General features: G+C 42.1%; 1 protein-coding gene across 2 annotated transcripts in view; it reads right to left on the bottom strand.

Moving 5' to 3' along the window:
- The window catches only part of ctnnd2a (catenin (cadherin-associated protein), delta 2a), a 570,926-nt gene that overhangs the window by 398,696 nt on the left and 159,969 nt on the right, over nucleotides 1–12,261 (bottom strand). The window contains exons 1-2 of one of the 2 annotated variants that reach the window (XM_037534162.1): nucleotides 10,226–10,363; nucleotides 7,728–7,843 (exon numbers count right to left, since the gene is read on the bottom strand). In XM_037534162.1, the coding sequence (XP_037390059.1) occupies nucleotides 7,728–7,843; nucleotides 10,226–10,240 (131 nt within the window). In that variant the 5' untranslated portion in view covers nucleotides 10,241–10,363. Of the gene's footprint in view, nucleotides 1–7,727; nucleotides 7,844–10,225; nucleotides 10,364–12,261 lie in introns of those variants that run through there. The other variant, XM_017716448.2, reaches the window with a different exon arrangement.

Here is a 12,261-nt window from a genome sequence, read left to right as displayed (position 1 = left end):
TCAGTGAGTCTGTCTCTCAGCCGCTCAGACGGAGGGTTCCGGTGAGGACTGAGAGCTTTCTCTGTATGTCTAACCCCAACTCCCCGGAGACTCATTTGGCAATCAAAGCTAGTCTGCTGGAGCAGTATCTCCAGTCTGGAGAGGTCAGTAACACTTCATTTTCAGGGGAGAGCCTTCAGGGCCTTTTAGGCCTTCAGGGAAAGCTTAATGATTTCTACGACATAAAAAAATATGCCTGTAATTTTCATTTTATTTTATTTAATAGAATCACCACTGCTGTTTTTAAACTCTGAAAGTATTTTTGTAATATTCTAACTTCACTGTGAAGTTTTAGCTATAAATGAAAGGGATAAATTCTCACCAGCTAAAGGAAAATCATTTAATCAGGTTTTGCTTTCTGTGTTGTAGCTATGCTTATGCGGCCTGGTGAACTCTCCCATTTGTCAGGCCTTCAGGAGCTGAACCGAAGGCTTGCGTCATTTACCATTAACTAACATGATTAGGAACTGAAAGAAGAATCACACAATCGTCACAATTTCCAATGAGTGGGACCAATTTTTCAAGACAAAAGGTCACTTCTTGATGTCCTACACATGTGAGTATGATTCGACACCTGACCAGTGTGTTTCAGTCAGTTGTTAGCGATGGAAAACAGTGTCAGGACTCTTCACTGAAGGAAACCATAAAATTGTATGTTAACATGTCTATTATACATACATATAACTTCAAATAAAGCTAATGTGATGTATTTTACAAGCTTCAAGTGTCCATGTTTAATCTAGAAAGATCAAAACATGTGAACTGGTGCTAGCTTAGTGCCAACAAACTAATAAAATCCCATAGGGGAGCTAGCAGAAATTAGCATTAACTTAGAGGTGTTGTTTCTTGTTTTTGAACTGAGGGCGTAGCTCTAATAGTCAGAGTTCATCACTGTCGATTTGGATAGCTGACACTGTATGACACACTGTTACCTATAAAACTGGACAAAAGTAGTGTAGCACAGCTTAAAACAGTAGAAGTGGCCATCTTTAGGGCTGAACATTGTCCACACATTTGTCCAGTTTCATAGATTATACAGTATATTCATACAGATTAAAGCTCCAATGCAAAAAGAAGTCCATTTCAGATGTGAAACATATCTGCTGTCAGACTGCAATTGGGACAAGAAGTAAAATGAGCAAATTTTATTTTGAACCACCACTTTAAACTTGTGATGCACACTAAAATGGGAATATCTCTGCTTAAAAGTGTTCTACTTCTTCGCACTCTTAATCCTGTATGTAGTCACAATTAAACAAACAGATTTTTTTATGTTTAAATGGATCAGCACACATATCAGGAGATATCTACATGAAAAATCGGATATCAGCATCAGCAGATATGTACATGAAAGATATTGGATATCAGCATCAGCCAATAATTCCGACATGAGTGCATTCCTTGTGTAAACCCCACACAAAACCTAAACGTCACAGGAACTCTGAACCTAATCCTTGTCTCCTCCCAACAAGGTTTTTCTGTTTTACTGACAGATTATATCAATCAATCAATCAATCAATCAGTCAATTAATCAATTAAACCCGTTAACCAACAGAACTTAAATGATCCCAGAAGGGTAATCAAAAGAATAGTAACAAACTAGAAAGAGAACGTTTGTGAACACATTTTAAGGGTGCACATAGTTTGGTTCCCTTGGTCCAGATCAAAGTAGAAAATGTTGCATTTTAGTTCTATAACATCAAACCAAAAGATCTAAACAAAGGTCATACAAGTAAAAGGCCATAACTGATCGGGCAGATATTATACAGGTACAATAGCAGAGATAATGCCCACAGAACTTTCTGAATCGTGCTGTCCTCTGTTCTCTCTGGACTCTCTGGATTGGTTTTATTTATCTCTTGTTTTACCTGTCTTGTGATATTAGCGCAATAAGCCCTGAGACTCCCTTTGCTATCGTGGTTTTGCACAACACAAGGCAGGATGAAATCCCTGTAACGGCCTTGAGTGGCTTACTGCTTTTACAAAACGGAGAAACCTTGGTGCCTTAATACATAATTTATGAGTGCAGTCAAATGTGTATATAGAGTGTTATATAATGACCTCAAACATGCTTCAGTCTCCTTTTAAAATGGGAACCGTCCATTCTATAATTGCCAATCCAGAGCTTATGAAGAGATGATAAAACACAGGCACGTGTCAAAGCTCTTTTCCATGTACCAAAGACGTTCAGCAGAGAGAAGTCAGCAGTTTGTTCTTTGGTCCATTTAGACGTCATTGGTCTTTATTGCATGGATACTTCAAACGAACTGCACCAAGGTTCGTATTGTAGGGAACTGAAACCGACCTGCTCATTTGGTCTGCTTATATGATGCGCGCCAGAGTTCGCATGACAGCATTCTCACTTGCTCTAATGTACTAACAGAGCAATTGTACCAGGGTTTGTTTCAATTAAACCAGTTAGCTTAATAAAACTGTTGCTATAGTATCCCAGGTGGTTGCTAAGGTGTTTTTAGGCCATTGCTATGGTATCTCGGGTGGTTGCTAAGGTGTTTTTAGGACATTGCTATGCTATCTCAGGTGGCTCCTAAAGTGTTGTTAGGCCACTGCTATAGTATCTCAGGTGGCTGCTAAGGTGTTGTTAAGTCATTGCTATAGTATCTCAGGTGGTTGCTAAATTGTTGTTAGGCCATCGCTATGCTAGCTCAGGTGGCTGCTAAAGAGTTGTTAGGCCACTGCTATAGTTTCCCAGGTGGTTGCTAAGGTGTTGCTAGGCTGTTGATACAGTATCTCAGGTGGTTGCTAATGTGTTGCTAAGCATACTTGTATGATAGTGACATAAAAGCAGTGTGCAAAAACATTTGGCATGTAAAAATATTCAAGTGTATACAGACTGCTTGATAAAGAGCGGTAGCAGCATTATATTAAAGTGGAATGTTAAGCATTCCCCCATTCATTCATACGGAAAACATCATGCTTGAACAAACACTATGAACACTAAGTCAAACTGGTTAAAAAAGCACAACCTATTCGTGTAAAAGTTCTGCAAAGTTTTGTGGTTAAAGCTTGAAAGCTGCTGAAAGAGTAGCTTTGCAAGTTTTTGACCGCAGAATAAGAAAACAAAAAAAAAAAAGGTTTTTGAAGCCAACTTAAAAAAAAAAGAAGATAAAAATCACATTAAAAATACAGAACATTATAACGTATTATATACAGTATTATATACAGCAATGGTCCAGAAAAGAGCACATTCAGTGTTTGACACAGCCCTGGACAACAAAATAAAGACCACGAAAGAAACACAAATACACACAACAACAGAAAGGCAACATTGTTCTTCCTAAAGACTAAATATTAGATTTGTTATGGAGAGCCGTATAAGCGCAATCCCAAACGCCACAGTGGAAGAGTCAGACTAATACGAGTGGAGCATGAGCTGGCACTTTTCACTGAAGCTGCCGCACCTGGAGTTTGAATTAGATTTTGCTGTTGTAGAAAGGTCCCGTTATAGTAAATTAAAAAGGTGAATCAATATTACAGAATGGTGCAACATTACAGTTTCCTCCCCTCGCGACATGTCGACAGCAGCCTTGAGGCACTGAGGCTTTTTTCCTGCTAGTGGAGAACGACTTATCACAACAGTCCCTCTAGATTTTACCCACAGTTTTTCATTAGAAGGCTGCAAGAATAATCTTTTCTTTAGGGCAGCTGTGGCTCATGAGTCAAGAGGAGCAAAGATGCAGGGCAGGACAACATCCTCAGCATTTCTGCACAGTTAGTCTAAGAAACACACACTGACTCACATATGTGCTCAGAGCCTCAAGTGTCACTGCACTGCAGAGCTTCTTAATAATTAAACGCCATTATTCTGCTTGTTTAAGAAGCCCGAGATGCCACCCGAACCTGTCAGTCCCCTGCCTGGGCAGGAATACAAATATGAATATGAATGTGAGTTTATATGCATGTGTGTAGCTCGAGTTCAAAGCTGTCAGCACTCCTGCAAACTAATTAATCGACCTTTGAAAGACAGGACCCCCCCCCCCCCGCCCCCCCTTCTCTCTCTCACTTCACTAAAAGCCCTCTCGCTCAAGAAAATCATTTCACACACACACACACACACACACTTAGGCACTAGCAAAGGCAAGGTGCTAATAGCTAAAGCTAATTAACAACCGAGGACAATGTGGACAACAGTTAAATGCTCTTAATTACTGTCTTTTTTTGGGGGGACCTTAAAGAACATTTACTCACAAAGGGAATCCCACACTCCTAATCTTTGGGTTCTGCGCTTACACATAAAAAAAATCAAATGCGCCCATGTTTCCCTTTAATGCAAATGTATTAGATTTCTGAAACGCTTCAACTTGGGTTCTTCACTTTTCTACTGGTGCTACAAGGCTAACATAGCTAAACAGTAAGATATTATTGTGGCTGTAACAATGAACTTGCTTTTCCTACTTTTTTTAATATATATATCTTATTTTTTAAAGCTAAAAACAGCATCAGCCTGAATTTTGTCCACACTTTTGTTAATGTTTTCTAAACAATATAACAAATTACAGATAGTGTCCCAAGTCAGGGGCTGCATTTTGCAGAGGCTTGCGTCACAACGGTGTGACTAGGGTGTCCCATTTCGAAGTCTCCTTCACATGCCGGCCGAGAAATGCGTGACATTTCCAAGAAACATCTCCAAGTCTAATAAATGAAATAATAAAAAAACTACAATCAGAGTTTCTGGCTCTGTCTTTAAAGACTTTTAAAAGACCTCTACAAAAGAGGCATTTGTAACTCAGCGGTAAGGGCAGGAACAGCGGCGCTGTGACGCAAACAGGAAATCCGCCGTACAGCGGACCATCTCATTTCAGTTCAGCCTTCGCAGGTCTACGCAGCCTTCAAAGGACACGCCGTCATAGATCGCATCCTTCACAGGATGCAGCCCCTGAATTGGGAGACTCCTATAGGCTGCCATCACTAGGCTTAGATACACTGGCCTTGTAGATCCAGTAGAAAATTAAAGAAGCAAACTCCAAAACATATCTTGGCTGGTCAACTACTTTCAGGGGAAAACAGGGTCAGAGGAAAAATGCTCGGTGTCTGAAGTGGGTTTAGTTCTAAAACATGATCTCCAGCTCAGGCTGGTTAAGCTAGTTAACCTGGTTGACCAGCACAGGCTTTGTTTTTTTTGAAGTTTGACGGCTTAGCTCATCAATCAGCATGACAAACCAAGCTGTTTGATCAACATGACCAAGTAGGTCAACCACCATGGGACGACTCACATGACCCAAGTTAGTAGACCAGCTTGCTCAAATTATTTATGCTGGCAGACCAGCTAAATCATTAAGCTCAAACAGAAAAAAAGACAATCAACCAGCTAAGTTGGTCCACCAGCTTAACCAACATAGGGTTGTTGCCAGTTAGATGTCCAGCTGCATAACCACCTGGACCACTAAGGACCTAGCTAGACCATCTGAAACCAGCCACCAACAAAAGCTGGACTCAGCACGGTTCTGACACTGTATATATTGTTATCTATGAAAATGGACAAAAGAACATTCAGGCTTCAAGCTGGCGAAACTACTTTTTTAGCTGGTTAATCATTTTATAGTGTCAGAAACCACATAGACATTACACAATGTAGGCATGTAGACTGCACAATGTTAACTAACAGGTAATGAGCGTCCATCACTTGTTAGCTACATTAGCATTGTAGCTTCCCTGGAAAACTACAGAAGAAAACCTCTCCTACCAAACATGTCTTAGTACATCGACCATCTTTGAGGTATGGTGGAAAACTGGCTGTTTTTCTTTCTGACAAACTAAAGGGCTTTTCTTCAAACAAGTTTTTCCTTTTTTCCACTCTGCAAGTAACAAATCTGCTGCACTGCAGTTTTTGCATTTGCCTGATTCAGGTTTTGTAATTAGCAGAGCAGTAACAATTTGAGCGTGTGCCATGCAGGGGATCCCAAGGACACAAGCCGAGTGCGAAACCCTTTGACATAATGCTGAGCCACACCTACACTTGCTAGGATTCCAGCAATACAGAAGGCTCACAAACCCAGAAACTGTGCGTGTGTGTGTGCGTGCGCGCAGAAGGACCCAGCTGCTGCTCCTTCATGCAGAAAATGTGTGTGTGACTTGGGGAGGCAGGCAGAACCGAGACCTGCTCCTCTCATGTGGAAACTACGCTGCCCTAACTCAGGTGTACCCTCACACCTTCACACTGTCATAGCTGCCAACTCACGCCCCCCCCCCCAAACACAATCCAGAAAAACATGCTTTAAAAGCCCAAATGCACCACTGCTCACCAGCACCACAAACCATCTCTAACAGAAACTTACTTCAACACTTACTGTTGGTGCACATTTAGACACTACAGCTCATCTTTTCCATTCACTGTTTTTGGTTAGTTATCCTCGAGCCCCTGTTCAGTGGTCAGTTTCAGGACAGAGGACTACTGTTGACTAGATACTTAACACGGCAATGACACTAAGGTGTATAAATCCCAGCAAAATATCGCAAAGCATTGTTTCCACCAGGCAGTGTGGTATGGCTACTAAACCAAACCCAAAACGATCCATATGCTCGCTAAATACCAGTGTCAGTTTCCCATCAGACAGTCCAATGCATTTCATCTATGTAACCTGGCCAGGAACCAACTTCTATGACAAAAACTTTTGACTGACATGCCAAATAACCAGCCAGAGACTGTTGTTGTAGTGTGACCTGTGGGGGCAGATGATTTTAAAAACAGGGCACAGTGAAAACCTGTGGGAAACACATCAGTATGCATACATATCTTGCTTAAAAGCTACTAACTACTTCAAAAAAAGATCTTCAATAGCTTTCAGAAGGCATGATGCTAAAAACAGATCCTTTGCTTTTAATCCAGCAACTATATCTTGCTCTGAAAGGCTCAGTCAGTGTATGCAGAGCGGGTTGCAAACTTTTCTATCAGACAGATAAAACCTGCTGCACACAAGTTTGGGTAGCAAATAAGAACGAAACAGACAAAATCCAGTTAGTTGTGGCCCACAAAATGTATCAGATATCTAAGGCTGAGCCCACCCATTGCATAACAAGATGTACAAGTAGGTGGCATTCTCTGGAGGTCACAGTTTCTCATGCTATGGTAAAGTTAACAGGAATGACAAACAACCGTAGACACTATGGAGGAGATCCAGGTTCTGATTTAGCTTTTCCTCAGCATTTGGTATTATGAGTGGAACCACGGTGATTCTCTGAGTTAAGTGACGATCCCTGATGGTTCTATGACTTTTGCGGTTGACCAATCAATAGTGTGCAATACTTCTGGTTCCACCTATATATTCTGGTTTTGTATGCTTGGTACCACAGCAAGAAGGGTAACCTTACTCAGCACAGGTACTCGGGAACACTTGGCAGTGGAAATAACAGTTACAGATTTGTAACTGTACCACACTCTGCTATAAAGTGCCACAACAAGCCACTATCATGTCAATATCACTGTCGTTTCGAAAATGAATATCTATAATCTATCAACAATCTAGTAGGTGGCAGTCCTGTTGTGGTCCCTTTCATTCATGGAGACGTAGATGGGGACTAATAAATTGTGCCACAAGTGCACATATATGGTAGGTGTTTCTTGTTAAACGGCTAATGAGTGTACCTAACAAACTCAGTGTATGTTGGAATAGGAAAAATGCTATGAAAATGTTAAGTCACTAACATGCATAGTCAGATCCATGACTCCTTACCTTATGCTGCTCATGCTGCCACCTGTCTCAGATCCCAGTTTGCATCGCTCTAGCTGGGTGGCAACTATTTGACGCTCAGCCTCCAGCTCTCGAGTCAGTCTTTCAAACTGCAACTCCTGAGAGAGAGAGAGAGAGAGAGAGAGAGATGCTTAGAGGTATCAACATGCAAACTAGTGACAGTGAGGAACATTAGAAAAGCATCAAAGAGCTCTGGGATCAGCATCCCCACATAGCGTTAGACAACAGTATGCTATTTAAATGCGACTGTGATTTGCAAATGGTTGGAAAAAAATTGGACATGACTGCATTTCTTATTGAATGGTGGCATATCATCATTAATGCATAAATCCTTAGAACGTATAGAACTGCAGATAACCATAAACTCATATATAAGCCGGCCACAAGCGGCCATTTCAGACCGCTTTAAAGCAGCTATTGTTTTCTGCACTGCCATTAAAATGACTTATATGTGGATGTGTTATTTTGATTTGATAAGTGTCCTGCTCCAGTGAGAGGGGTCCTCAGCACTTGCCTGGTGAACCCACACATGTGTCGGTCGTAAATCAGACAGGCGGATCTCTGAGCAACCCTCAGCGGTGATAATCACCATAGATATCCCTGCTGAGACCAAAAGTGCATCATCAGCACCAGTAATAGCCCATCCTGTGACAGGATGGCAGAGATGATCGCTAAGCCTCCTGCTTCCAACTTGCCTCCTCCCGGCACTCTGCCACAAGTGCCTGTCCCCAGCTGAGCCCTGCCCCAAGTCATACACAGTGTTAGGAGAGCGCCCCCTGCTCCAAGCTTTCGAGGAACCTTTTATCTATTCGCTAGAGTCTGTCAGTGTGAAAATGGGCTCACTGACTTACTCACTCACACTAGCAGACTCAAGACTCTCCACAAGGGGGAGATATTAGCAGGTGGACTGGTTGCTAAAGCCGTTAACCCTGCTAAGGCAAGGTAGCTGACTTAATTATATATATGGCATATAAACCCTTGACATTATTATGACATTATATTCAAAGGAATGACATTAGAATGACCCAGCTGTGTAAATCTTATGTAGAGGTTGAACAGATACTATCATATCTAGCACAATGCTAGTTATGTGAATGTTACACTAATAAAAGATGGTGTGCAAGGTACAAATATGAGTACATACGAAGTAAAACATACCCAATGTAAGTACCCTATATGAGAACGTATACCCCATTCAGGATATATTCGATGTTGCAATACAACAACAACTGTTTGCTGATTCACTGATTCAGCTAGCTTGCTCTACAGTACCTTTAGTTAGGAAGCATAAATGTACCCCATTGCAATGCATCTATACATGATTCCATGCATCCTGTATCCTTATCTTTCTAATTTAAAACTTTAGGGTAGAAAAAAGTATAAATTAAAGTAATTTAAGGTGCACAACAGGACCCTAAGACCACTGTTGCATATTTGAGAGTACATTTATAATGTTTGTACCTTGATGAACAAAGATGAAGCTTCTACAGTACCTTTTTGTCCGATAATGCAGGCACCAGGGGTGCTATGGAAGAGTGGTGCTTTGCATCAATGACATTATGTATCCTTGCTTCAAAGTAAGAACAAGCCTCTGCGGGACATCCCAGAGTGGCCACTTCAGCTCCTTTATCTCTGTTTCTCTCAAACACAGGCCCAATGCAGCCAAAATGAGAGAATCAGAGTTTCAATCTAAGGCTCCTCTGCTGTTCGTTAGGCCGGTACCTGCTTTAATTACCGCCAGACTGAGAGGGATCGATGGCAGGCCAATCCACCCAGCCACGCTCAGGATGGCACAATGGGAGGGTTTATTGATCCAGCCTTCGAAGCCATTTGAGCTTCGAATGAGCTGATGGTATCTTCCCTCCAAAACACCTTGCTATCTGCCATTCAATCCCAAATTCCCACCTGCCTCAGTCGCTGCCCACAAACTGGGCACCATCAAATCCACTGGTGAGCTACAAACCCCCCTCTCTCTCCCTCTCTCTCTCTCTCTCTCACACCTTCTCCCCTTCTCTTGCTTCCTCATGAATTTGCTTACATCCGTGTGGTTCCCAACTTTCGGTGAGGAAACAGATCAATCCCCGCTTTGTACTTACATGATGGTGAAAGACATATTGCCTTCAGTGGTCTTATTATGTCTTGCTAGGCCTCCAAGTGAAAATCGATGAGGAACAAAACAGCTCCAAACAGATGGGAGGAAAAAAAAACACCTCTGTTCTTTCACTACACACATCCTGTCAGAGCAACCCGAGAAAAGTTGGACGTCTGAACAAGGCGCGCTTCACTTCTTCCAAAAGCAAAAGTCATACAAAGCTTCACAGAACGCGCTGCTCATATACAACACACACACGAGCGCATGGGGGAATAGACTAAAGTTGGCTGACTGGAAACCTGCCACACTCTCAGAGTCCAGCTAGAGAATAGAGAGAGACACCTGTCGCCTTCCGCTGGCCGGTAGAGAAAGATGAAAGCGGCTTTACCTGCGCATGGACCATGCTCCAGCTGAGCCCCACGGATGGAGAAGTCCAGCTCCAGCTGCTCTGCTAGCCCGCTGCCTATTAGACGAATTCCAGCACTCGTTAGAGCCGGAGCCAGTCACTGCCTCTCAGCCACACACACAAGAGCCGCTCAGCCAGGCACAAAGGTCGCCATGGCAACAAAGAATCCAGCCCCCGAACCCCCCCCCCATCCTGGGGCACGGAGCATGCAACGTTTCATCACAAAAGTGGCTCCTCCCACCTGTCCTGCAGACACAAAACCCACCCATAGAAAAGTGCTGTCGTACTGTTGCTAGGTGACTAGCCTAATTAAGTCCCTCCCCCTTCCTACTTGACATGGGCAGATTCAAGCAATTAACACACCTGTGTTCAGCCGACTCTCTTCAACTGTTCGCTTGGTTTTCTGGGTCAGTTGGTGGGGCTGACTGTCAGCTGGGGGATGGCTTTCTGACCACTTAAGAATGAGTCTGTGTATTATTGCAGACTGATTGCTTAGTTGAGTTTGTGTCAGCTTGTTTGGGTTTATTTGGAAATCCTCATATGGACATCTAATGCAATAGGTAAAATGAACAACCTGTTTGCACCTGCCTTTGTTTCCATTCCATTAAAAAGAAGGCTGTGCACAGACATTTTGGGGGCAGGGGCTCAGGGGGAAAAGGGGCAACACTAACATGAAATAAACATAGTATAATATACTGTTTGTTGCAATCACTCTTATCAAGAGAGACAGGGTAATCATGTTACAGGTAAAATTAAATATAGGTTGTGTTTTTTCCCCCAAAAGGCAGCCAAATACATTCCTTTCTATGAGGGGATTTAAACCCCAGCTGCCAACATGTGAAGCCATGGCCTTACTCACCGCATGATTTCATCACTGCAGTACATAATTACAACTTATGTAAGAGGTCCACAAATCCCTGGTTTTCACAATGCAAACTTGGCGTAGTTTTTAACTTACTGCCATAATTAGATTTGGTGGACTGTGCCATTTTCTTAAAGAGATGATCAGCATTTTATTGGTGGGATTTTCAGGGCTGTAGTGATGAGTTATAGGCCAGAGTTACTGAGCAGAATCAGTACCAGATCAGTACTGTGCCAGAGGAGGAGCTCAAGAGTGTAGAACTAGGACGAGCCTGAGCTGAGCACCAACCAAAATAGCAATTGTACAGTCTGAGGGCAAATGACCAGGGTCTTAACCCCCATGAGGTCTATCTGTGCCATTTGAGAGCCTAGAACTTCACCAGCATGCGTATCCTTTGGAACTAGGGCTGGGCATTATTATGGCACTAGTCAACTGCCTGACCAGTTAAATATCAGTGGATAGTGACCGAACTGCCATTATTTAATTTATCGTTACCACTTTTTGATATTTATTCACATTCTCATATCTTTTTTTTTTAATAATACATTTTTTGAAAGCATTGTACTCTTTTATAGTTCTTAAAATGCAATATTTAAGATGCAATATTGCTTTCTGGTGCATTTTGCCTGCTCCAACATTACAAACATACATATTATTACACACACTGTTAGAGCTTTAAAACTAGGCTAAAATTTGGTCTAAACCCGTCCTGATGTAAACAACTTGCGACAGAAACTGACCTAAACACATCAAACTTCGGTCCAATACTGACTCACATCGCCCATCATCACTTTAAATAAAAGTTCTAAATAAAAGTTGATTATAGCCTAGTTGAATTAGGATGTTGAAACAATAACAGCCAACATTGGATCATGGATAAATAAAGTTAAAAATGACAAAAAATTTACCCGAGCCCTAAAACTGTGTGGGAAATGACGTACATGCACAATCAAACCCCTGAGGTTCAGACGGACATCTGCAGCTTTACTAATCGTGATTTGTTTTGTGATACTGTCTTCAAGCATTGTTCTGTTAAATCTTGGCCATATTATGCACTTATTGGAAACCCGACGTTGTACATTGCCTCTCTTCCTCTCCAACTTTTCTCTTGCATGTATCCAACCCTTTCTTGCCTCCTGCCCAAAAGAGCCTGACA

Source organism: Pygocentrus nattereri, chromosome 24 (genome assembly GCF_015220715.1).
Source record: "Pygocentrus nattereri isolate fPygNat1 chromosome 24, fPygNat1.pri, whole genome shotgun sequence".
Taxonomy (NCBI): domain Eukaryota; kingdom Metazoa; phylum Chordata; class Actinopteri; order Characiformes; family Serrasalmidae; genus Pygocentrus; species Pygocentrus nattereri.
Note: the sequence above shows the minus strand (reverse complement) of the source record. Positions and strands in the feature narration are given on the sequence as shown.